At 47.1% G+C, this 27,093-nt stretch overlaps 2 protein-coding genes across 2 annotated transcripts; both read left to right on the top strand.

Moving 5' to 3' along the window:
* Positions 1-4,165: 4,165 nt before the first annotated feature.
* LOC123167050 (3-ketoacyl-CoA synthase 6-like) lies at positions 4,166-5,914 on the top strand. Its single transcript, XM_044584888.1, has one exon. The coding sequence runs from the start codon at positions 4,200-4,202 to the stop codon at positions 5,670-5,672; it is 1,473 nt and encodes a 490-aa protein (XP_044440823.1). The 5' UTR covers positions 4,166-4,199; the 3' UTR covers positions 5,673-5,914.
* An 18,440-nt stretch (positions 5,915-24,354) lies between these two features.
* On the top strand, positions 24,355-25,951 carry LOC123170272 (3-ketoacyl-CoA synthase 5). Its single transcript, XM_044588106.1, has one exon. The coding sequence runs from the start codon at positions 24,392-24,394 to the stop codon at positions 25,847-25,849; it is 1,458 nt and encodes a 485-aa protein (XP_044444041.1). The 5' UTR covers positions 24,355-24,391; the 3' UTR covers positions 25,850-25,951.
* The last annotated feature ends 1,142 nt before the right edge of the window (positions 25,952-27,093 follow it).

Genomic DNA, 27,093 nt, shown 5'->3' with positions numbered 1-27,093 from the left:
GGTGTGCAGCTAGTATATCTACCTCACTTTTGGCATATTAAAGTGCCTCCTAAGACCTACTGTTTCCTCTAGCTATTTTCTCAAAATAAAATCAACACATGTCATAATTTGAGGAAACTAGGTCTTGCTAAACCACTATAATGAATATTTTGCTCTGAGATAGAATGTGTGTATTATCTTTTTTTGAATGTATTGTAGCTATAGTAGTGTGGAAAGAATTCAATAGCATTTTTTCAGGTACCATTGTGGATTTCAAATCTTTAGCTAGGTTCTGGTTGTGTGATAAGAAGAATATACATTTAAACCTTGCCTCCTCTACTAGCTGTCAATGCAGATGCAGCGATCTTGAAGGCTACTCTGGCTGCTGCGCCACATTGAAGCTCACTTCCTATCCCTTTGCTTGGCCGCCACACCTATTAAAGTAGTGCTCGAGTGCCATCCACACCGCATCGCTCCGAACTCCTCCTCTCTGCTGCCAGACGCCTCTCCACTTCAAACCTCCGCTTCATACCACTGATCCACCATACCCTAGTCATGGTTCTCCGCACCGGCAAGCGGTGGCAGCTCCGGATCTTGGCGTTGTCGCCGTTGCTCTCCGGGGCCCTCAGTCTCCATGACCGCCAGCTCCTCCGACAAGGAGATCATCATCTCCTACGACAACAAGAAGGACTAGGCGCAGCCGCAACAGCCACCACAAGAGTCGCGCCTCCTCGCAGAGGCTGCGATGACGGAGGAGGAGTACCATCGGCAGCTTGATCTCATGATCGAGAGATCGCTGTGGGACTATGGTTTGGGTCCGTTGTTGCTGCCTGCATCAAGGCGAGTCTCCTTCAGCGCCTCGCTACTGCATCAAGGCGGAGCCGTCATCGTTGCCTGTCTAGCGAGTGAGGCCGAGCCAACGTCCTTCATGCGCAACCGCGGCGTCTAAATTGGATGCTACATGTAGGACGAGCCACCGTCCTCGTCACACAGCCACTACGACCGCATCGACCGGCCAACAGCGCCACTGCGCCGTGCCTGGCGCGACAAGGCCTTCAAGGAGGAGGTGCCACTGGTGATTGTCAAGGCATGTGGCAACCTCCTCCACTACCTCGGTAGCTGCAGAGGTCGCGACTCATCGTCGTCGCGGGCCATCTTGTCAGCCAAGGAGAGGGCGGCGCAACTGGACTGACATAATGCGGTCTGCCGTTCTGTGTTTGCCAAGTCCGATGAGGCGCTGACCTGGGTCCACGAGGACCCCGACCTCATGGAGGCCTGGGCCTGCAACCGCCGCTCACCATTGAGAAGATGGTCGCGCGCTGCCGCCACCATCTCGATGGGGTACTCGCCAAGATCGGCGAGAAGTGGTCGCTCAACTACACTTTCACTGCCGACGGTAGGGCCAGGGCCACCGTGAGGGCACCATGGCCGTGGTTGGTATTAGCCAAGGGGGCCTTTCCCACGGCGTAGGAGGAGGCGGAGCAGCACTTCCGCGAACGCCAGGCGGCGGCCGAGCAGGGCTGCCCCCCCCCCCCCCCCCCCCGCCCGCATCATTCGGCCGTTGGAAGGACGACACCGCCACCACCATCGCTGCCTTTGCGGATGGCACGAACTATGATGGTGGTGTGACTGGCTAGGGCGGCCACACGGACGAAATCATCGTCCGCTATAAGATGGCCTAGTTTTTTTTTCTAGTTTTGGGTTGAACGGACAAAATATCATTTGTTTTATTGAAATTATGTCAGAACTTATGTGAATTCCGTCCTGTTTGCATGAAATTCATCCCGCTTACTTAAATGTAGTTTGAAATGTATGCATGCATGATTGGATGGGCATCTTCCAAACACGTCTGCGGACAAATACAATGTCCGTTTTTGTGGACAGTGTTCGAGATGTCGTTAGACCATATGAGTTGTTTCCAAATTCTTATCAGAATAAGGGCATCTCCAACGCTGACCCCTAAACCAGACACTGCATCTGTCCGTGGACCGGGGGGAGCAGTCCGCTGACATGGATGAGGGATGTGGCTATCCAAAGCTATCTGCATACATCCGCCACCTATTCTTTTTTCAGTCTGCACGCTTAAAATAGTCGCATATCTAGTTCCAGTTTAGATAAAAAATGTTTAAATCTGCAAATCTAATTTAAATATTACAATCGAACAAAGTATTTAAATTATAATAGTTCAAACTTTAATTTAACTAGCACATATGTACTAGCTGTCCCCTTTAACCACCCAGAAATGCTCAATCAAATCTTTCTTCAATTTCTCATGAGTTGCTCGATGTCAAATTTGTTGATGCATTTGAACAAACTCATCAAATATGGACGGATTCTGCTCTAGAAGTTTGATAGGATCACCATGTTCTCAAATTCAAGAGCTACGGTAGCATCCCCACCCTCATCCTCCAGGATCATGTTGTGCGTGATCACACAACATGCCATCACCTCCCACCAGGTCTTTGGATCCCATTGTTTAGAGGGTCTATGTACAACGACAAAACGTGCTTGCAGAACTTCAAATGCCCTCCCAACATCCTTTCTAGCTGCTTCTTGTTTTTGGGTAAAGTGAGACTTTTTTGGCCAAGTGGGTCAGAGATGGTCTTGACAAAGGTAACCCACAAAGGATAGATACCGTCAACCAAATAGTAGCCCATGTTTTATTCGTGCCCATTGATAGTATAGTGGAAAGGAGGAGCTTTCCCTTCAGGCAGCCTAGCAAACAATGTTGATCGCTGCAACACATTGATGTCATTGTCAGACCTGGGCATGCCAAAGAAAATGTGTCAAATCCAAAGATCTGTGACACAACTGCTTTAAGAATGATAGTGGGCTTCTTAACATGACCCTGATATTGCCTTTGTAGAGCTTTTGAGTAGTCCTTGCATCTCCAATGCATGCACTCAAGAGATGCGAGCAAACCTGGCCACCCTCTAGCTTTAGACATTGCCAAGATACTCTCGGTGTCCGTGACAGTTGGTTCTCTCAGGTACCAAGGTCCAAACACAGAGACCATGACAGTAGGAAATCTTATCATGACATCTCCGCATGTGCTCTCAGACATCCATAGGTTTTCTTCCCATGAATAAGCGGTTGTGTCATATGTAAGCATTCGTAGTGCGGCCGTGCACTTCTGGTATCCAGAAAACCCAATCCTTCCCACGACATCCTTGTTCAAGACGAAGTTGTCATCAAAGGATTGGAAGCCATGGTACAGACATCAAAGACATTTTTTCGCATCCGAAAGCGTTGGTGAAAATTATCAGCGAATAGGGCATCAGGGGCAAAGTAGTTGTCCTGTTGCGGTTGCGGTTGAGCACTCGATGACCCTTGATCGATCTCTTGAAATTGAGAACATGCTCTTCCGCATGCTCCGTGTCTGCAAGGGCCACCTATGTCATCGCTGTCTCATCCGTGTAGTCCTCCTCGTCGGACAAGTCGTTGGACGACTCAACATAGTGCTCGTATATGTACTTCATATCCGAATCCGTTGCTTTACAGAAGAAGGGACCAAAATGTAGCACGGGCATTTCACTAAACACTTACCAGTCATGGTGAGTAACGTATGGCAGATGGTACCTGTGCGGCAGACGGAGGAGAGGTGTGGAATGGCAGCGGAGAAAAAGCGGTATGGAGCCCAAGTGTAGCATTTGAGAAGACGGAGTCGTCGAGTTCCGGCAAGGGTGTGTCGGGGCCGCCGGGATGGTGGAGCGGCGGCGGAGGCAAGAGAGAAAAGGATATAGAGAAAGATGAGAGGATGGAGGCGCGGGATCTGGAAGGGGTTTTGGGTGTGTCGATGGTGTCAGAGTCCCGCGTGGTCGCTGTCTGGACTCCCGCAAAGACTCCCTCGCTTTGTTTCGACTTTGCGGGTAGAAAGAGCGTTCGGATTAGTCGGCGGACCGATACAAATCCGTGTTGGATGACTAATCAGATTTGAACCGTTCGAACCTATCGGCGGACCGATACAAATCCGTGTTGGATGGCTAATTAGGTTCGGACCGTGCAGTCCGGACGGTTGGTTGTGGGCGGTGTGAGGATGCGCTTTGTAGATGTCCTAAGTATTTAGCCAGGAGCGAGAATATTCAGGGGCTTAGGGCAGCAATTATCTGTAAGTGGCCTACAGTGACAGTAGTCTGTATCTATATATAACTCCGCCCGGCTGCCTCGACAACAGCCGTCACAATCGATCCCGCCTCCTTGCCTCCTTGGACGCCTCGACAATGGTGACTTCACTCCCGCTCAGCCTCCTAGCGCCGGTATACAGCTTTGTCTCCAGCCACCGCCTAAGCCTCGCCGCCTTCCCCTTCTCGGCCACGGCCGCGCTGCGTCTCACCGCCTGGCTCTACCCCACTGTAAGCAGCGCCATCCATCACTGCACCCCACTCTATGCCGGCCTCATTTTGCTCGCCGTCGTACTAGTCCTCTACATCAGGTCGACCAGGGTGCGCGCGGTGTACCTCGTGGACTACGCCTGCTTCCGGCCGCCGGCCGCCCTCCGCGTGCCGCTCTCCAAGTACATCGAGCACACCGGGCTCGCGCCGTGCTTTGACGACAAGAGCGTCGGCTTTCAGTCGCGCCTCATCGAGCGCTCGGGCTTCGGCGAGGAGACATGCCTCCCGCCGGCCTGCCACGTCATCCCTCCGGAGAAGACGCTCAAGGCGGCCCGCGCCGAGGCCGAGCAAGGGATATTCTCCGCCGTCGATGCCGTTCTCGCCAAGACCGGCGTCGGCGCCGAGGACATCGGAGTGGTGGTGGTGAACTGCACGCTGTTCGCCCCAACGCCGTCCATGGCTGACATGGTGGTGCGCAGGTACGGGCTCCGCAGCGATGTCCGGTGCTTCAGCCTTTCCGGGATGGGGTGCAGCGCCGGGATAGCCGGCATCGGGCTGGCGGAGAACATCCTGCAGTGCGACAGCAGGTGCACGTACGCGCTCGTGGTGTCCACGGAGATTCTCACCTCGGATTACTACTCCGGCAACGAGCGCGCGATGCTGCTGCAGAACTGCCTCTTCCGGATGGGCGCGTCCGCGGTGCTGCTGTCCACGTCCCGCGCGCGGGCGCGACACGCGCAGTACCGCCTCGCCCGGGTGGTGCGCACGCACGCGGGGCACGACGACCGCGCCTACGGATGCGTGCAGCAGGAGGACGACGCGGCGGGCGAGCGCGGCATCGCGCTGTCCAAGGATGTCATGCCCGTGGCCGGTGACACGCTGAAGGCGCACATGACCACGCTCGGGCCCCTCGTGCTCCCGGCGTCGGAGCTCCTTGCGTACGCGCTCTCGCTCGCGAGGCGCAGGCTGCTGCTCATGGCGGGGCAGAAGGACAGCAGCAAGCCGCGCGTCCCGGACTTCCGCATGGCGTTCGAGCACTTCTGCATCCACGCGGGCGGCCGTGCGGTCATCGACGCGCTGCAGCGCGGCCTCGGGCTGTCGGACAAGCAGGTGGAGCCGTCGCGCATGGCGCTGCACCGGTTCGGCAACACGTCGAGCAGCTCGACGTGGTACGAGCTGGCCTACCTGGAGGCCAAGTGCCGCGTGCGCAAGGGAGACCGTGTGTGGATGGTCGGGTTTGGTTCAGGGTTCAAGTGCAACAGCGCAGTGTGGGTGTGCATCCGGTCGCCGGTTCCTCTGGACAGCGGGCCATGGGAGGGCTGCATGCATCGTTACCCGGTGGCCGCGGTCCAGCGAGACTGATTTGCGTTGGTGGCCGTGTGCCCTGCTCCTCTGCTGTTTGAGAGACGATCCTTACTGTTTGAGAGACGAGTAGAATTATTATTACGATCCCACGAATATAGTATCGATTGAGATTTAGTAGTCCCGTTATTATTTTTTTTCAGTGTGAGAGACGAGTAGATGAACGGTGTTTTTTTCTGCATGCACGCCATGATTTATGATGGGATTTAAAGTGAATTGACCAGATATGTACGTCTTGTGCACATGAGCGTCTCAACTTTTGTCATGTCCTTGCTAGTTCGGAGTTCCCCTTCCCTTCTCGGTGCAACTTTTCATCCAACTAAATGATCCATTGCCCCAAATGAGGCAAAAGCAAAATGTGCTTAAAGCGAAGACAACTAAGTATATGCATCAGAACATATCTTATGTGCCTACGTGTTTTGTATATATGCATCAGAACATATCTTAAAGTAAAGACAACTAAGTATATGCATCAGAACATATCTTTTTTGGGGACTATTTCGGACGAGATTCCTAGTTATGTTTAAGTAATAAAGCGGCGGCGTTGATCCTAAAAAAAACATATCTTTTGTTAGTGAAATAGTATATGTTTAGAAAACTTCTAAATGACAGTGAAATTAGGTGTGAAACATTCCACCTAAGTGAAAAATGTGACCTATGAAATATTCAGAAAAGTGAAATGAAATAGGTTACCAAAATGAGTGAGATACTTATAATTCAAAAACATTTAAAAAAGTGAAATATATGGTCCATAAATATTTCAAATAAGCAAAATTCGTGATTAGTGGAATATTTCAAAATAGCGAAATGGAAATAGGTACCAAACACATATTTTAATTATTTCACTTGATTCCAGAAATAATGAATACATATTTCAATTCAGTTAATAAAAATATAATTGAAACCGTGACTTTTGTAAATAAATCCAAGATTAGTATGCTCTAAAGATCTTGTCACTAGGATTACAAATATATATAACTTTCAAAAACAAATTTATAGTTTAAAAGATACAGAAAAACTAATTTATGAAGATAAAAATAAAAATTGCCAATTTGGTTTTCATCGGAAGCTTGAATTTGTTGGGCGATTGAGGAGAGAGAATAAAGTGTCCTCTCCATGGCATGTCATGCATGCAATAATACCTTCATGTGACCCAACACTAAAAAATTAAATCAAAATGGAGTATATGAGATATTTTTCTTGATAGCTTGGATGATGTTTGACTATGTGCATCTTACTTATGCAATGATGTTGTGTTGTTCTACATGCTTTATATCTGCTAGATGCCAGATTTTAAATTATAAAGCACCCTTATTTATTGAAGAAGAAAAAACAAAGCCAACAAACAGTGCATAAGGGCATCTCCAACGCCGACCCCCAAACCGTCCGCAATCTTCCGACCGCGCGGTCCGGACGTGTTTTGCCATCCAACACGGGCCTATATTGGTTTGCCGACCGGTCCGGACATGCTTTTTCCAGCAATCTGGAGGCAAACTGGGAGGATGGGGGCTTTGCGGGAGTTCGGGACGTCGCCACGTAGGACTCCGACACCCCCGGCCCACTCAAATCCTCCTCCTGGTGTCTTTCTCTTCCACTGCGCCTCTGCTCCCCCTTGTACTACGTCGTTGTCCACATAGGATCCGTCTGCAGCCAGGTACCTCCTCCCCCCTGCCGATGACGTCCATGGAGGACACCACGTCCGGCGGGTGTTTGTTCAAATTCCGTTGAGCTTATTTTTGAACTTCAAGTCATTTTAAGAGTAAGAAGGATGGCGGGGTATGCGGCCATGGAGGATGAGTTGTTGCACAATGTATGGTTGGCCTTATCTGTGGACTTCATTGGCAGGAGCAAAAGGGGGCTCTTTTGGCAGCGTGTGCATGGTACATTTCATGCGCGAAAGCACATGACGCCCTACGACATGCACACCACCCACGAATGCAATATGAAGTTGTTAGTGTATCATTGGTACACCATTCAGAACTCTGTCACAAAGTTTTGTGGCGAGGTTGATCGACTAGAGGCAATGTGGCCATTGCACGCGGCAACCATGGAGATCATAAGTTTCGCCTCTTCTTGCTCAACTTGTTGATTGATTGATTCATTCACTCGATGTTTCTCTACATGTTATGTAGCATTTACACGCTGCTGTGAAGTACCACAGGCTAGGGGACAGGCCATTCACTTACACACATTGTTGGATGAAGTTTAAGAGGCAGTATGTGTGGGATAACATGATTCATCCATGAAAAACTCATTGAACATCTGGTTAATCTCGTTGGATTTGAACTATTTCTCGTTGAATTTATACTATTGTTGTACTAGACTTATTTGCATCTTTTTTTTAAACGGAGTCAAAAGCTTTGCCTCATCCATTAATTAAGAAGAAGAGAGTTGCCCAGTTAATTTGTGTAAAACCGGGCGAAAACCGTCACATGCTCAAAAGCACGACCCCATCCACATGGGAACTACTCCCAAACCGTGGAGCTACGGGACCAAAGCACCCAACACACTACTACTGTAACTCGCAACATATGGGTCCCTATATCGCAAAATAAAACCGAATGAGTCGATGTAACTTGAGGAAAACACATCGACACACACGACCGAGCACACATCGATCTGCAACTCAGAAAGACGAGAGCCATCCATCATGGAACCATTTGTGCCTCCACTCTACCGCTATCCTTTTTGATTTTGCTCCTGCAAGATTTCTCTTTTAGGATACCGGATCTAGGGTTAGAGCCACCCTTCTTATGCTTCTCCCTCAAAGATTTTTCCTCCAAAAGGCAGCCAATCCTCTTTCCAGAATTTTCAGAGTCCAAGTTGGCGAGGAATTTGCAAATCTTGGTGGCTAAAAGGACCCCGGGATTAGGCACCAACACTCCGGCCACAACAATTGTTGGGGAACGTAGTAATTTCAAAAAATTTCCTACGCACACACAAGATCATGGTGATGCATAGCAACGAGAGGGGAGAGTGTTGTCCACGTACCCTCGTAGACCGAAAGCGGAAGCGTTAGCACAACGCGGTTGATGTAGTCGCATGTCTTCATGATCCGACCGATCAAGTACCGAACGCACGACACCTCCGAGTTCAGCACACGTTCAGCCCGATGACGTCCCTCGAACTCCGATCCAGCCGAGTGTTGAGGGAGAGTTTCGTCAGCACGACGGCGTGGTGACGATGATGATGTTATACCGACGCAGGGCTTCGCCTAAGCACCGCTACAGTATTATCAAGGTGGACTATGGTGGAAGGGGGCACCGCACACGGCTAAAAGATCAAACGATCAATTGTTGTGTCTATGGGGTGCCCCCTGCCCCCGTATATAAAGGAGCAAGGGGAGGAGGCGGCCGGCCAGGGAGAGGCGCGCCAAGGGGGATTCCTACTCCCACTAGGAGTAGGACTCCTCCTATTCCTAGTAGGAGTAGGAGAGGGGGAAGGAAAGGGAGAGGGGGAGAAGGAAAGAGGGGGCCGGCCCCCCTTGCCCTAAACCAATTCGGTTTGGGCCTTGGGGGGCGCGCCCCACACTCCCCTTGCTGCCCTCTATTTCCACTAAGGCCCGTGTAAGCCCATTAAGCCCCCGACCGGTAACCCCCGGTACTCCGGTAAAATCCCGATTTCACCCGGAACACTTCCGATATCCAAATATAGGCTTCCAATATATCAATCTTTATGTCTTGACCATTTCGAGACTCCTCGTCATGTCCGTGATCACATCCGGGACTCCGAACAACCTTCGGTACATCAAAACATATAAAATCATAATATAACTGTCATCGAAACGTTAAGCGTGCGGACCCTACGGGTTCGAGAATTATGTAGACATGACCGAGACACGTCTCCGGTCAATAGCCAATAGCGGAACCTGGATGCTCATACTGGCTCCCACATATTCTATGAAGATCTTTATCGGTCAGACCGCATAACAACATACGTTGTTCCCTTTGTCATCGGTATGTTACTTGCCCGAGATTCGATCGTCGGTATCTCAATACCTAGTTCAATCTCGTTACCGGCAAGTCTCTTTACTCGTTCCATAATACATCATCCCGCAACTAACTCATTAGTTGCAATGCTTGCAAGGCTTAAGTGATGTGCATTACCGAGTGGGCCCAGAGATACCTCTCCGACAATCGGAGTGACAAATCCTAATCTCGAAATACGCCAACCCAACAAGTACCTTCGGAGACACCTGTAGAGCACCTTTATAATCACCCAGTTATGTTGTGACGTTTGGTAGCACACAAAGTGTTCCTCCGGTAAACGGGAGTTGCATAATCTCATAGTCATAGGAACATGTATAAGTCATGAAGAAAGCAATAGCAACAAACTAAACGATCATCGTGCTAAGCTAACGGATGGGTCAAGTCAATCACATCATTCTCCTAATGATGTGATCCCGTTAATCGAATGACAACTCATGTCTATGGCTAGGAAACATAACCATCTTTGATGAACGAGCTAGTCAAGTAGAGGCATACTAGTGACACTCTGTTTGTGTATGTATTCACACAAGTATTATGTTTCCGGATAATACAATTCTAGCATGAATAATAAACATTTATCATGATATAAGGAAATAAATAATAACTTTATTATTGCCTCTAGGGCATATTTCCTTCAGTCTCCCACTTGCACTAGAGTCAATAATCTAGATTACACAGTAATGATTCTAACACCCATGGAGCCTTGGTGATGATCATGTTTTGCTCGTGGAAGAGGCTTAGTCAACGGGTCTGCAACATTCAGATCCGTATGTATCTTGCAAATTTCTATGTCTCCCACCTGGACTAAATCCCTGATGAAATTGAAGCGTCTCTTGATGTGCTTGGTTCTCTTGTGAAATCTGGATTCCTTCGCCAAGGCAATTGCACCAGTATTGTCACAAAAGATTTTCATTGGATTCGATGCACTAGGTATGACACCTAGATCGGATATGAACTCCTTCATCCAGACTCCTTCATTTGCTGCTTCTGAAGCAGCTATGTATTCATCTTCACACGTAGATCCCGCCACGACGCTTTGTTTAGAACTGCACCAACTGACAGCTCCACCGTTCAATGTAAACACGTATCCGGTTTGCGATTTAGAATCGTCCGGATCAGTGTCAAAGCTTGCATCAACGTAACCATTTACAATGAGCTCTTTGTCACCTCCATAAACGAGAAACATATCCTTAGTCCTTTTCAGGTATTTCAGGATGTTCTTGACCGCTGTCCAGTGATCCACTCCTGGATTACTTTGGTACCTCCCTGCTAGACTTATAGCAAGGCACACATCAGGTCTGGTACACAGCATTGCATACATGATAGAGCCTATGGCTGAAGCATAGGGAACATCTTTCATCTTCTCTCTATCTTCTGCAGTGGTCGGGCATTGAGTCTTACTCAACTTCACACCTTGTAACACAGGCAAGAACCCTTTCTTTGCTTGATCCATTTTGAACTTCTTCAACACTTTGTCAAGGTATGTGCTTTGTGAAAGTCCAATTAAGCGTCTTGATCTATCTCTATAGATCTTGATGCCCAATATATATGCAGCTTCACCGAAGTCTTTCATTGAAAAACTCTTATTCAAGTATCCCTTTATGCTATCCAGAAATTCTATATCATTTCCAATTAGCAATATGTCATCCACATATAATATCAGAAATGCTACAGAGCTCCCACTCACTTTCTTGTAAATACAGGCTTCTCCAAAAGTTTGTACAAAACCAAATGCTTTGATCACACTATCAAAGTGTTTATTCCAACTCCGAGAGGCTTGCACCAGTCCATAAATGGATCGCTGGAGCTTGCACACTTTGTTAGCCCCCTTTGGATCGACAAAACCTTCCGGTTGCATCATATACAACTCTTCTTCCAGAAATCCATTCAGGAATGCAGTTTTGACATCCATTTGCCAAATTTCATAATCATAAAATGCGGCAATTGCTAACATGATTCGGACAGACTTGAGCATCACTACGGGTGAGAATGTCTCATCGTAGTCAATCCCTTGAACTTGTCAAAAACCTTTTGCAACAAGTCGAGCTTTATAGACAGTAACATTACCGTCAGCGTCAGTCTTCTTCTTGAAAATCCATTTATTCTCAATTGCTTGCCGATCATCGGGCAAGTCAACCAAAGTCCACACTTTGTTCTCATACATGGATCCCATCTCAGATTTCATGGCTTCAAGCCATTTTGCGGAATCTGGGCTCACCATCGCTTCTTCATAGTTCGTAGGTTCGTCATGGTCTAGTAACATAACCTCCAGAACAGGATTACCGTACCACTCTGGTGCGGATCTTACTTTGGTTGACCTACGAAGTTCAGTAATAACTTGATCTGAAGTTCCATGATCATCATCATTAACTTCCTCACTAATTGGTATAGGCGTCGCAGAAACTGGTTTCTGCGATGAACTACTTTCCAATAAGGGAGCAGGTACAATTACCTCATCAAGTTCTACTTTCCTCCCACTCACTTCTTTCGAGAGAAACTCCTTCTCCAGAAAAATTCTGAATTTAGCAACAAAAGTCTTGCCTTCGGATCTGTGATAGAAGGTGTACCCAACAGTCTCCTTTGGGTATCCTATGAAGACACATTTCTCCGATTTGGGTTCGAGCTTATCAGGTTGAAGCTTTTTCACATAAGCATCGCAGCCCCAAACTTTAAGAAACGACAACTTTGGTTTCTTGGCAAACCACAGTTCATAAGGCGTCGTCTCAACGGATTTTGATGGTGCCCTATTTAACGTGAATGCGGCCGTCTCTAAAGCATAACCCCAAAACGATAGCGGTAAATCAGTAAGAGACATCATAGATCGCACCATATCTAGTAAAGTACGATTACGACGTTCGGACACACCATTACGCTGTGGTGTTCCGGGTGGCGTGAGTTGCGAAACTATTCCGCATTGTTTCAAATGAAGACCAAACTCATAACTCAAATATTCTCCTCCACGATCAAATCGTAGAAACTTTATTTTCTTGTTACGATGATTTTCAACTTCACTCTGAAATTCTTTGAACTTTTCAAATGTTTCAGACTTATGTTTCATTAAGTAGATATACCCATATCTACTTAAATCATCTGTGAAGGTGAGAAAATAACGATATCCGCCACGAGCCTCAACATTCATCGGACCACATACATCTGTATGTATGATTTCGAACAAATCTGTTGCTCTCTCCATAGTTCTGGAGAACGGCGTTTTAGTCATCTTGCCCATGAGGCACGGTTCGCAAGTACGAAGTGATTCATAATCAAGTGGTTCCAAAAGTCCATCAGTATGGAGTTTCTTCATGCGCTTTACACCGATATGACCTAAACGGCAGTGCCACAAATAAGTTGCACTATCATTATCAACTCTGCATCTTTTGGCTTCAATATTATGAATATGTGTATCACTACTATCGAGATTCAACCAAAATAGACCACTCTTCAAGGGTGCATGACCATAAATGATATTACTCATATAAATGGAACAACCATTTTTCTCTGATTTAAATGAATAACCATCTCGCATCAAACAAGATCCAGATATAATGTTCATGCTTAACGCTGGCACCAAATAACAATTATTTAGGTCTAAAACTAATCCCGAAGGTAGATGTAGAGGTAGCGTGCCGACCGCGATCACATCGACTTTGGAACCATTTCCCACGCGCATCGTCACCTCGTCCTTAGCCAATCTTCGCTTAATCCGTAGCCCCTGCTTCGAGTTGCAAATATTAGCAACAGAACCAGTATCAAATACCCAGGTGCTACTACGAGCATTAGTAAGGTACACATCAATAACATGTATATCACATATACCTTTGTTCACCTTGCCATCCTTCTTATCCGCCAAATACTTGGGGCAGTTCCGCTTCAAGTGACCAGTCTGTTTGTAGTAGAAGCACTCAGTCTCAGGCTTAGGTCCAGACTTGGGTTTCTTCTCCTGAACAGCAACTTCTGGTGAGGGATCATGGTTGCTCGATAGTGGATCTACAAATCATATGACCGGAAGCAAGGACTTGGTGGTGGACATGCACAAGATTCCATCTATGCCCACCAATGTCGAGTGGGGTGATGCCTCGTCTTCTAAGGTATTGGGACTCGGCAAAGTTGTCATTTCTCATGATCTCACGATCGAGAAGGTCATGCTAGTTGAGTCCCTTGCATACAATTTACTTTCTGTTCGTCAACTTGCTACCATGGGCTTTGCCACTTTCTTTGATATTGATACCGTGGCCCTCTTGTGGAGCAAGACTCTTAAAGTAGCCTTTGTTGGGCATGTCGAGAACGGTCTCTATGTGATTAACTTTTCGGAGCGACCCACTAAGACCGCGACATGCCTAATGGCTAAAGTTGACGTGGGATGGCTTTGGCATCGCCGTTTAGCCCATGTCAATATGAGATCTTTGCAAAGTCTTCTCAAGGGGGACCATGTCCGTGGACTAACGAACGTTAGTTTTGCTAAAGATCGTGCTTGTAGTGCTTGTATCGAAGGAAAGCTTCATGAGAAGGCTCACCCTCCCACGACTCTCATTTACTTGAAGAGGCCTTTGGAGCTCCTTCATTTGGATCTTTTTGGGCCTCCATCCTTTGATAGTCTTGGGGGTAGAAAGTATTGCTTGGTAATTGTGGATGACTATTCAAGATACACTTGGGTGTATTTCTTCAAGAGGAAGAGTGAGACCCAACAAACCGTCATTGACTTTGCAAATGAAGCCCAACGTCAACACAATGCAAAGATCTTGACAATAAGAATTGACAACGGCACCGAGTTCAAAAACTACACCTTGGATGAGTTTCTTAGTGATGAGGGGATCAAGCATCAATATTCCGCACCTTACACCCCTCAACAAAATGGTGTTGCGGAGAGGAAGAACCGGACGTTGATGGATGCGGCAAGGACCATGATGGCGGAGTTCAAGTCTCCATACAACTTTTGGGCCGAAGCCATCAACACCGCGTGTCATGCTTCAAATCGGCTCTATCTCCGCAAAGGCTTGAACAAGACTCCATATGAGATACTCACTGGTAACAAGCCCAACCTCAAGTACTTTCGGGTGTTCGGGTGTAAGTGTTTCATTCTCAAGAAAGGTGTTCGTTTGTCTAAATTTGAGACTAGAGCTCATGAGGGCATATTTGTTGGTTATGCTACAAACTCCCATGCTTACCGTGTTCTCAATAAGTCCACGGACTTATTGAGGAGACGTGTAACGTGGAGTTTGATGAGAATAACGGCTCCCAAGTGGAGCAAAGTGGTACTTGTGATGTAGGTGATGAAATTCCTCCCCAAGCCATAAGAAGAATGGGTGTTGGTTATATCCTACCCATTGAGGAACCCCTTGTGGCCGAAGGAGAAGGACAATGCTCCACTCAAGTGGAGCCATCACCAACCCAAGACCCACACGCTTCCGAAGAACAAAGTGAAGGCTCTCAACCTCATGAACAAGATCAAGGGCAAGATCAACCTCAAGATGGTGGTGATCCACCAAATGATGCCCAAGGTCAAGTTCTCCCCCTCGAGCAAGTTCAAGATCAAGGACAAGCTCAAGACGACGCTCAAGATGATCAAGTAACCCCTCCTCGTTTCACTTCCGAGGAGGAATTGGAGCGTCGTGCCGCTAAGATCGCTTCCAAGCTCACCACCAAAGGTCATCTCATGGAGAATGTGGTTGGAAGCCTAAGAAAGGGGGTAAGCACTCGTAGACAATTAGCAAACTATTGTGAACATCATGCGTTTGTTTCTTGTGTCGAACCCCAAAAGGTTTATGAAGCGCTCGAGGACCCGGATTGGCTCAATGCCATGCATGAAGAACTCAACAACTTCGAACATAACCAAGTGTGGAAATTAGTGCCAAGGCCAACCGGGAACCATAATGTCATTGGAACCAAGTGGATATTCAAGAACAAGCAAGATGCTCATGGGATCATTGTTCGCAACAAGGCTCGTTTGGTGGCACAAGGCTACTCCCAAGTCGAGGGTATCGACTACGGTGAAACCTTTGCCCCCGTCGCTCGCCTTGAATCTATTCGTTTGTTGATTGCTTATGCTTCTCATCATAATTTCACGTTGCAACAAATGGATGTGAAGAGTGCTTTTCTTAATGGTCCCATAAATGAGTTGGTGTATGTCAAACAACCCCCCGGGTTCGAAGATCCCTATTTTCCCGATCATGTGTATCAACTCCACAAGGCGCTCTATGGCCTTAAACAAGCCCCACGTGCGTGGTATGAGCATCTTACGGAGTTGTTACAAGATCGTGGATTCGAAATCGGGAAAATCGACCCCACTCTTTTTACTAAGAAGGTCAAAGGGAGTTGTTTGTGTGCCAACTATATGTTGATGATATTATTTTTGGTTCCCCTAACAAAGCCTTCAATGAAGAATTTGCCGCTCTCATGACCTCAAAGTTCAAGATGTCTATGATGGGAGAGTTGAAGTTCTTTCTCGGATTCGAAATCAAACAAAGAAGAGAAGGAACCTTCATCAACCAAGCCAAATACACTCAAGACATGCTAAAGAGATTCAAGCTAAGTGATGTCAAGCCGGCTTCCACTCCAATGCCCACCAAGTGCCAACTTGACATTGATCCCAATGGTAAAGCGGTGGATCAAAAGGTATATCGCTCCATGATTGGATCCTTGCTTTACCTTTGTGCATCTAGACCGGATATCATGTTGAGTGTGGGAATTTGTGCACGGTTTCAAGCCGCACCTAAGGAAAGCCACTTTGTGGCGGTCAAGCGAATCTTTCGATATTTGGCTCATACCCCAAACTTTGGCTTATGGTACCCAAGAGGAGCAAACTTCAAGCTTGTAGGTTATTCGGACTCCGATTGGGCGGGAGACAAAGTGGATAGGAAGTCCACTTCCGGAGGGTGCCAATTTCTTGGTTGCTCTTTGGTAAGTTGGTCTTCTAAAAAGCAAAGTTGTGTGTCTCTCTCGTCCACCGAAGCGGAGTATGTGGCGGCCGGGAGTTGTTGTGCACAACTCTTATGGATGAGGCAAACTTTAAAGGATTACGGTGTCATTTGTGACAAAGTGCCTCTTTGGTGTGACAATGAAAGTGCCATCAAGATTTCTCTCAACCCGGTGCAACACTTCAAGACGAAGCATATTGAGATTCGGTATCACTTCATCCGGGATCATATTAGGCGAGGGGAGATCGAGCTCAACTATGTCAACACTCATGATAACCTTGCAGATATTTTCACGAAGCCATTGGATGAAGCAAGATTTCGCGAGTTAAGGCATGAGCTAAATATCATTGATTCGAGCAATGTGGTTTGAACCTTTGCACACCCCTCACATTCATCATGCATTCTTGTCTAGGTGTAGGCATGGACTTAGGGGGAGTGTTGTTCTCTCAATGAACTCTTCCTCCCCCCCCATAATGCATAAACTAATCTCACTCTTTCACATTAGCCATTTTTGATGGTACTTGTGCTTCAAAGACGAGTTTTGGTCATGGGCCCAAGGATAATTCTTCGCGGTGCCATACCAATTGACTCAAACATAGGTGGCCTCGGCCACCGCCCTCTCGTGTAGAGGTGTGTGGTTCTTGTTCTCGTGCTGGTGCTCTTGTTGCTTTGTGTTGGTTTTCTCTTCTTGCCGTCGTTTCCCTTCTTTTCTTTTTGTGCCATAGGTGTTGAGTCTTGTTTTGATTTGCGCTGGGCGGTACTACCGTTGTGAAGGCGCGGTACTACCGCTGGAGCGGTACTACCGCCCATCACCACGGTACTACCGCTGAGGGGCGGGGCCAGGGGGTTAAGTCGTGGGCAGGGGTGGTTTCCTCCCCCCATACCCATTTGCTTCGTCCCCTCGTTCCTCTTCCTCTCTCTCCAGCGCCATCTCGCCGCGGGAGGGCTCCGGCGGCCCTCCGTCTCCGGACCGTTCCTCTCCATTTCCTTCGGTGGAGTCGATCCCCATCTCGTCCTCTTGCCATGGATGCCGGTATTGCCCCTGTTCCTCTTCTCTTCATGTCTAGTTTTCAGATCTCGCATTTTAGGGGCAATAGTGGTTGCATCTCTAGATTTTTGGCCAAATCTAGGCTTGAGTAGGTTGGAGAAGGCAACTAGACTCTTTGGATTGATGTTTGGTAGGTTTATTTTTGAATTTGGCATCCCCGGTAGTGCCGGATCTGACCACGGCAGTAGGTATCCTCCGTGCCCCGTCTCGGGCGGTACTACCGCCCATCTGGCGCGGTACTACCGCTGGAGCGGTACTGCCGCTGTGGAGGCACGGTACTACCGCTGGTGCGGTACTGCCGCTGTGCAGGCACGGTACTACCGCCGGATGCCCAGTTCCATCGTTTCCTACCACATGTTGATCCATATTTGTTGTGTTTATTTGGTTTTGATCGTTCCTTCTGGTTGTTTCGTGTGTCCGTGTGTTTGGTTCCAGGTGATGAACATCCTGAGCAGCAAGTCCGCCGTGTCAACCCCGGGCGTTCAACGTCAAAGCGGTACCGCACATCTGAGGCTGCAGGTGGTTCTTCCAGTGCTCCACCGCCGCCAGTGGGTGCTTCCTCAAGTGCTAATCCTTCTCTCAAGAAGAAGACTGCCAACAGGCCGAAGCCAAGTGGCAAGAAGGTGACTGAGATGACTAGCAAGGAATTCTGGGACAGGCGTCGCCGCAACCCATATGAGGAAGACCAAGAATCCAACCTTGTCAATCGCCCGTTCTGGAACCGGTTTCAGTATGCCACCTACTTTGACGTGATCAAGGCTAAGAAGAACCTCTTTGTCAATGTTCATTCCATCAACACGGATGCTATGGAGAAGGACCCTGAGTACTTTGGTGATGCCCTTCAGATGTGCTCTCAGTTGAACATTCTCAAGATCATGCAGTTCAACAAGGACTTTGATGCAGATTTGCTGGCTCAGTTCTTTGCCACTGTCCACCTAGGAACTGATGAAGACAGGACTCTGACTTGGATGACTAATGGGAAGTTGCTAGCTGTCAAGTGGAAGGCCTTCATGGGGTTGCTTGAGGTGGAAGATCAAGGGCTCGAGACTCCAGTCGGATTTCGTCCTCACCACAATGTCACCTCCACTCACAAGCAAGCCCTCTGGCCCTACTGTACTCGGAAGGTCAACCCTGAGACCAGGAAGGAAACCTATGAGTTGTCTGCCTATCTGGACATCCTTCACCGTATCTTCCGCGAGACTCTCTTCCCTCGTATCGGGAATCTGGACATGGTACACTCTTATCTCGTGGACATGCTTCTCTTCTGCCAGCGTGAGAAGGAAGCAAACACTGGCGAGTCCCTGGACATCTCTCATGTTATGTGGTCTGAACTTCTTGCTGCTATTTCTGAGCGCAAGTGCCCGATTTATGGTCCGTTCATTATGTTGCTCATTGAGAAGGCCTGGAGACGTACCTATCCTGAGGAGCAGCTGGAAACTGGAGAGTTGGTTTCTCATGAGATCAAGCGTCTGAGGAAGAAGGATAATTGGGGCATTCCTAGATCTGGAGTTCCATCTTCTGCTGCTGCCATGGAGACCGAGGGCGAGACTGATGCCGATGATGACGATGAGGATTATGTGCCTTCTGGGACAGAGCCTTCTGCGGCAGAGCCCTCTTGGGCAAAGAAGCTCAAACACAAGATGAAGAAGCTGTTCTGCATGGAGTCTCACGGTCAGTACATGACTCATGTGGCTGAGAAGAAGGCAAGGGGGCGTCACAAGGAGCTTATGCGTCAGTTGGGTGCGACAGTCACCAGCGGCTCTGAGGGTCAGATCACTGAGGAGGAGGAGTGGATCCAGCAGCACTGTCCGTGGACCGATTCAGATGCCGAGCAGTTTCCGGCCGAGGACGGCGGTGCAGATGATCACGCAGAGTCCTGATGTTCGAGATCCTCAGCATGCTCTCACCTGGAGCCGTAGGTTAGCTCTTTGCCCCTTTTGGTGTCTCGATGCCAAAGGGGGAGAGAGTTTAGGGATTTGCGTCGTTGTGTTGCGAGTGTGTCTTTGTCTTTGTGCTTTCGTTGTGTTTGCTACCTTGTGCTTTGTTTGGTTTTGTGTTCAGTGAGACCTTAGTTCCAGTCATATGGTGTGAGACATATGCTACCTTATCCTTATCATATCTTTATCTATGTCTCTAGTCATTTGGTATCTCATGAGTTGCATGCTTATTATGTTATATATCCTGCTCTCTTGAATCTCGCTTAGGTTGTTGGTCTCTAAAATACAGGGGGAGTGTTGATCCTAGTATGTGTGTCGTGCAGTCCAAAGCACTTATCTTGATGGCACACATCTAGGGGGAGCCCGTCTATATTTTAGAGATTTGGGGTTTGCTTATGTCCTTTGTCTTTTCCCGTTTGTGCAAATCCCGTATTGTCATCAATCCTCCAAAAAGGGGGAGATTGTAAGGGCATATTTATCCCTAAGATGTTTTGGTGATTGATGACAATGCTTTTGCGGACTAATCGTGTGCATTGAGTGTTTTCAGAGATTCATCCTTTTGGCACGAGACGATTCCCTCCCCTCGGAGCTTGAAGCGAAGACGGTGTAGTCCTTTCGAATTAGTTTGGTGGACTAGTTTCATAGGGATCACCGTACTATCAAGAGGGGGTCCGCTTTGGAAAGGCTAGGGCGGAATCATCACGTACACTTCCTTTGCCCCCCCTCCGAGCCTTTCCCCTTCTATGATGGGCTCGTTCCCCTTCTCAGTGTGCCCTCTCTGGTCCCAGCGGTAGTACCGCGGGCCGGAGCGGTAGTACCGCTTGGGTGCTACAAGCGGTAGTACCGCTCTAGAGCGGTAGCACCGCTGGTAGCCCCCAGCCGTAGTACCGCTTCGGTCTCGTGCTAGTACCGCCTCGATTCGAGGGGTCTTTTTTCGTGTCGGGTTTTACGGTACTTGCCGCGGCAGTGGGGGCCATAGTACCGCTCGTATGCGGTAGTACCGCCCTGACCACCGCGGTAGTACCGCTCTGGGCCCAGCGGTAGTACCGCTGCCTCCTGCGGTAGTACCGCTCTCTGCGGGGCTGGTGTGGGGGGTAACGGTTGGATTGTTCCCCCCACTATATAAGGAGGTCTTCTTCCCCAAAGTTGAACCACCTCTTCCCCCAAAAGCTCCATTGTTGCTCCAAGCTCCATTTTCGCCCGATCTCTCTCCCTAGCCAATCAAACTTGTTGATTTGCTCGGGATTGGTTGAGAAGGCCCCGATCTACACTTCCACCAAGAGAAATTTGATTCCCCCCACTTATCCCTAGCGGATCTTGTTACTCTTGGGTGTTTGAGCACCCTAGATGGTTGAGGTCACCGCAGAGCCATAGTCCATTGTGGTGAAGCTTTGTGGTGTCGTTGGGAGCCTCCAATTAAGTTGTGGAGATTGCCCCAACCTTGTTTGTAAAGGTCCGGTCGCCGCCTTCAAGGGCACCAATAGTGGAATCACGGCATCTCGCATTGTGTGAGGGCGTGAGGAGAATACGGTGGCCCTAGTGGCTCCTTGGGGAGCATTATGCCTCCACACCGCTCCAACGGAGACGTACTTCCCCTCAAAAGGAAGGAACTTTGGTAACACATCCTCGTCTTCACCGGCTTCACTCTTGGTTATCTCGTCCCTTTACTTTCGCAAGTTTACTCGTGTTATATCTCTTATTTGCTTGCATGCTTGTTGTCATTGCATCATATAGGTTGCTCACTTAGTTGCATATCTAGACAACCTATTTTGATGCAAAGTTTAATTTGGTAAAGAAAAGCTAAAAATTGCTAGTTGCTTATTCACCCCCCTCTAGTCAACTATATCGATCCTTTCAGCGGCCATGCTCACGGCGAATCTAGACTTTGTGCATGAGCAGTGGGCATTGTACGAATCCATGCCAGCGCCAGCGCCATCCATCACTTGCGGTGTCAGCTCCGCATCAATGTGGCCGAGCACAACCGTATGTTTTATGAGATCGCAACAGTGGCGGATGGGACCAGTGCCAACGTCGGTAGCTCCATTACATTCTTCGGGCCGCAACGACTATGAGGTAGAACCATCTCGCAGGGCCGGAAGCCAGGATTTGAACATAAGGTGGCGAAGGGGACAACTATCACACCTAAAATATGTATATCAAGTCTCATCAGAACATAATTTACGAGTATTCGTTCAAATTTAGCCCTGTGATTGCCTACATGATCATACAAAGTGTTCAAGTATGAAACAAATGGCTTGGAAAAAACAATATAATCTATTCTTTCCATTTACCCAAGATTTGACGCAAAGTAGACACAATGATCGCTAGCGTCAGCAGCTTCCGAGTGGAGGCTAATGATGAGTGGACGATATCAGCGACGTTGGGATTGAATCATAGAGGGTTTTGACCGCTTGAGGCCTTAGGCAGACGTATACATACATTTTTTAGCGAAAGGCGACCGTCTGCATGAATTTCATTCGGATCGTGTGCGCGCTAGGGCTATGTCCCGCCTGTACCGATTCCTAATAGGATTTGCCTACTGACGGGCGACCACGTGTCGTCCCATTAGCTTGTATCTTCCATGCCTTAGCTCGTCCGCATACTTCATTGCGTTTGATTGGTTTCGTCAGTTTTTTCCTTTTTTGTTTGCCGTTGTTCTTTCCTTCGCCTTTCTTTGTTTCTTTTTGCCAATTTTCTTTGTTTTTATTTTTCATTTGTTATGTTTTCGGGTTTCTTTGTTTTTTCAACGGGTTTCTTAGATTTTTTTCTTCTATTCTTCTTTATACTTTGGTTTCCTTTGTTTCTCTCCTGGTTTTTTTTGGTTTATTCACTTTTTTAGTTTCTTTGTTGGGTATTCTTAACATGTTTGTACTTTTTGATACACATTGTACATTTTTATACATATATAAAACATTTTAATACACGTTTAACATTTTCCAATATAAATGTTTAATATTTTTACAAAAACTTTTTTTGAATATATTTCTTAGATATATTTTAAACATTTTCTCATATACATGTTAAAACATCGAATGATAAAAATCATTTTCTTAACTAAGCACATTTTTCTAGGTTGTACAAACATTTTTTGAAAATGTCACGAACACATTTTTTAAACATGCATTTTTTTTTTCAAATGTGATATGCATTTTTTTATTGTACGCTACATTTTAACTGAATTACATGAACACTTTTTATATTTTGTAAATATTTTTATATGTATATTTTTCTGAAATGTGTGTTATTTTTAATTGTCACAAAATTTCTCACACACATGATTAACATTTTTGGTACACATGATTAATATTTACTATTTTCATTCATGCTATATTTTTTTGTATACATAAAAATATTTTTAATACACGTTGAATATTTTTCAAATACAACATTAACATTTTTCAAAATTTTATGTAAAATATTTATGTAATATATATATCATATTTAGAAATATAAAGGAAAGCAAAAACAAAATAATTAAAATATAATTAAGAATGACGTCAGCACAACATAGCATGTGGTTGCTGGGACGGACCAGTACGGGCTCCCCGCTGGCGAGGCGTGCCTGGGCGTCTAACAAGCGGCACACAGCTGGAAATTAACCTTCTCAGCACGAGCTCAAATGAGCTCGGGTGAACAGTAAAGTTAAAAAAAGATTCAAATAAAGTTTTAAAATATCTGAATTTTTTGAAAAACATGGACAAAAGTTCTAACAGCTTGTAAAATTTCATCATAAAATCACATTTGTGGAAGTCGTTAAAAAATATCAAAATAAATGCTCCAAAATGATTTTGAAAGTAGCATTTTTAGAGTATCGATTTTTTTTGCCACGATTTCCAAAAATATGATTTCATGACAAATCTTTGAAAGCTCTTAGAACTTTTGTCAATATTTTTCACTTTTTTTTTTCAGATTTTTCAATTTTTCAGAATTTTTTTATAATACTTTTCACCTGAGCTCATTTGAGCTTTGCCTAAGAAACTCCACGTCCCACATAGCTGCACCCTCGTGTTTCTCAAAAAGAAAAGCCACGCCCAGGCATCAACTCTCCTGTCGTCTGGTTCGATTGACATTGACGACGTCACCTCCACCAACAACGTCGACGGACGACGGCCAGGCGCCGGACTTCGATGAAGAGTAGACTAGGGTCGGTTAAGTTTTTTATGTAACAAAATTCCTAATATTAATAAAAATTATTGTGTCCACTTTTATTTGATGCACCTGATTAGATGTCCAGCTCTCCTAAAGCTTTCCGATTTGGTCCACGAATGCCCATAGGCAAGAAATAATGTTGTTTGTCCTGCACATTTACGACTGATGTACTTGAAAATCACTCTTGTCCTTCCATCGGAGAGCATACAAAATTGTCGCTCCTTTTCCTTTCCTGAACAATGAAACGTATTAGTGCATAGATCACTCTCACCCATATTGCCACCCACCAACAACTGATTAAAGTGCTATAATGTTCTTTGGTAGGAAAGACGAATTAGTCTCCGATACACATCAACAGCTCATACAAGACACATGATCATGTGTTCTGTAAGACTGGAAACATGAGAATTAGGAAATAATGAAGTTTGTATCCACGAGACCACGAGTCTAGAAGACGTCAGGATGTGACAGTCACCAATGACAACTGTCACAAGATGGTGCATGTACTTCGAGTGAGAATGGTTTCTTGTAATGGTGACAGCATGGGCTACAACTAGTCAACTACAAGCGCAATGCGTGAACGTTGCGGCGTGCTTTTAAATCTCCTAAGTTCCGACACCTTCATCACCTACGAATCAACAACGAAGCCACGACACCATCACGACGCGGGCGCTTCAGAAACATGGTCATCTCACCACCCCATGTCAACAAGCACCTCAAACGCTCGTTCGAGCTTGTCGTGAACAACTTCCTCGTCGTCATCGCCGCACCACTGGCAGCCATCGCCGTTCTCCGTGAAGCCGCACAGCTCGGACCCGAGGAGATCCTCTCCCGGCTCCATGGCTTCCGGCAAGTTCATGTCTTCTTGGCCGTCTTTCTCCCGTTCGCCTTGGCCACCTTCTACCTCATGAGTCGCCCTCGCAGCCTCTACCTCGTCGACTACTCTTGCTGCAGGCCTAAATCTAATTGCCGTGTCTCCATAGGATCCTTGGTGGAGAACGTTCGCTTCTTGCCATACCTCGATGATGGCGGTTGCAACTTCATGACGCGCATGCTCAAGCGCTCGGGCCTCGGTGACCAGACCTACCTCCACCCTTCGTTGCACTATATCCCCCCGCGCTGCTGCTTAAGTGGAAGCCGCGACGAGGCGGAGCAGGTGATCTTTGCAGCCGTCGACGATCTGTTCGCCAAGACGGGCATAAGTCCTGGTGCCACCGACATAATCGTCACCAACTGCAGTGTCTTCTGCCCGACCCCGAGCTTGGCAGACATGGTCGTGAACAAGTATAAACTCAGAGCGGACATCCGTAGCGTGCACATATCTGGGATGGGGTGCAGCGCGGGGGTGATCTCCCTGGAGGTCGCGAGGAACCTCCTGCAGGCGGCGCCACGGGGCGCCCTGATGGTGTCCACGGAGACCACCTCTCTCCTCAACTATACCGGCAAGAACCGGGCGATGCTGCTGCCAGCCGCCCTGTTCCGCATGGGTGCGGCCGCGGTGCTGTTGTCAACGTCCAGGTCCGTGTCCCGCTTCCGGCTCACGCACATCGAGCGAACGCTCACCGCCGCGCAAGACAGGGCTTACCTGTGCTTGTCCATGAAAGAGGACGACGAGGGAGAAACAGGAGCATACCTGTCCAAGGACCTTGTGGCAGCCGCCGGCGAAGCGCTCACGGCTAACATCACGGCAATAGGGCCCCTCGTCCTCCCGCCCTCGGAGAAGCTGCTGTTTGCGATCTCGTTCATTGCACGGAAGGTGCTGAGGAGAAAGATCAAGCTATATGTCCCTAATTTCCGCACGGCCTTCCAGCACTTCTGCATCCATTCTGGTGGCCGGGCAGTGATCGACGCGGTGCAAACTAGCTTGTGCTTATCAGATGAAGACGTGGAGCCATCACGAATGACGCTTCACCGATTCGGAAACACGTCCAGCAGTTCATTGTGGTACGAGCTTTCATACATGGAGGCCAAGAGGCGGACGCGCAAGGGCGATCGGGTATGGATGGTCGGGTTTGGTTCTGGTTTCAAGTGCAACAGCGCCGTTTGGCAGTGCATCAGGTCTCCCGGCAACACAACTGTTGGTGCGCCATGGGCTGATTCTATTCATCTGTATCCTCTGAACATCTCGGAAGTACGCTAAAAGGATCATGCACGTATAAGTGCGACGCAATTCGTACAATACTATTATTGATTTGTTATTGCAACAACGAACAATACTTTCACAGTGTAATTATATTTTATGGGTGTGGTTAGGTCATAGTCGACTGAGACTTAACCAAGTCTCAGTCAAGTGACCATTTTTAAAATTCATGAATTTATTTGAAGTTCATGAACATTTTAAAGTTTCTTTTAACATTTTTTAAATTTATGAACTTTATTGCAAATTTGTAAATATTGTTCTAAATCAATGAATATAATTTTATATTCCGAAACACTTTTCAAAATTCATTCTTTTTATTTTTTTAACATTTTCAGAAGTCATTTAAAAAATCATGAACATCTTTTGATTTAACAAAACTTTTCAAAAATAAAGTGATAGCAAACATTTTACAAGTTAACAGTGGAGCGAGCGAGTGGAGCATGGAGCTAAGTTGAGCGAGTGAGAGCTTCGTGGACCATCCCATGTGAATGTCATAGCAGCAATTCCAAGGTTTTAACACGGAATCAAAGCTCCCAAGGGGCTCAAACAATGATCACCGACTGACACCGAGGCCGAAATGAGTAAGCACACTACAACCATGGACCAAACAACTCCACTCTCCTCTAAAAAAACCTTTCTAGTAGCACCCAACATGATATACGAAGAAAAGCACCACCGAAACATAATTAAAAACCAAGATAGCACATATAAAACAAAAAGACCACAATAACCTGCTAGAGAAAAAAGACAGTCTCACGGGTGAAAAGTGGCGCGAACAACCACACGTTAGCCTCTAATTGGACATGACTAGGAACTATAAGACCTTTCGGAGTGTTTCACCTCAACATCATCTCTTAACATTCCAAGTTAGATGTTGTCTACATTGCATATAATTAATGAGAGACAAATGATGAAAGTGTCTCTTAAATGAGCTCTACACGCAGGCGAGTACCTAGTGTTAAGATAATCCGGGAAGAGTGAAGATCTATCGAGGACCAAGCTATCACACAAGGCACGACATCGAGATTTGTTAACGAGGTTGTCGGTGTGAAAATCGGCAAATCTTGGGTAGGGGGGAGGGGCGAGCTGTTAGATCGGATCGATGGGTAATAGGAGAAGAACACACAAGGAGTTTACCTAGGTTCGGACCCTCTCTATGGAGGTAAAACCCTACGTCCTGTTCTTGTTTATATTACTAGAAAGATGCCCGTGCGTTGCACGTAACATCAAGATGCCATTGTATG

The sequence above is a fragment of the Triticum aestivum genome, chromosome 7D (assembly GCF_018294505.1).
Source record: "Triticum aestivum cultivar Chinese Spring chromosome 7D, IWGSC CS RefSeq v2.1, whole genome shotgun sequence".
Lineage (NCBI taxonomy): Eukaryota > Viridiplantae > Streptophyta > Magnoliopsida > Poales > Poaceae > Triticum > Triticum aestivum.
This window is presented reverse-complemented; position numbering and strand designations above follow the sequence as displayed.

Coding starts and splice junctions, on each gene's coding strand:
- LOC123167050 (XM_044584888.1), top strand. CDS start 4,200: ATGGTGACTTCACTCCCGCTCAGCCTCCTAGCGCCGGTATACAGCTTT.
- LOC123170272 (XM_044588106.1), top strand. CDS start 24,392: ATGGTCATCTCACCACCCCATGTCAACAAGCACCTCAAACGCTCGTTC.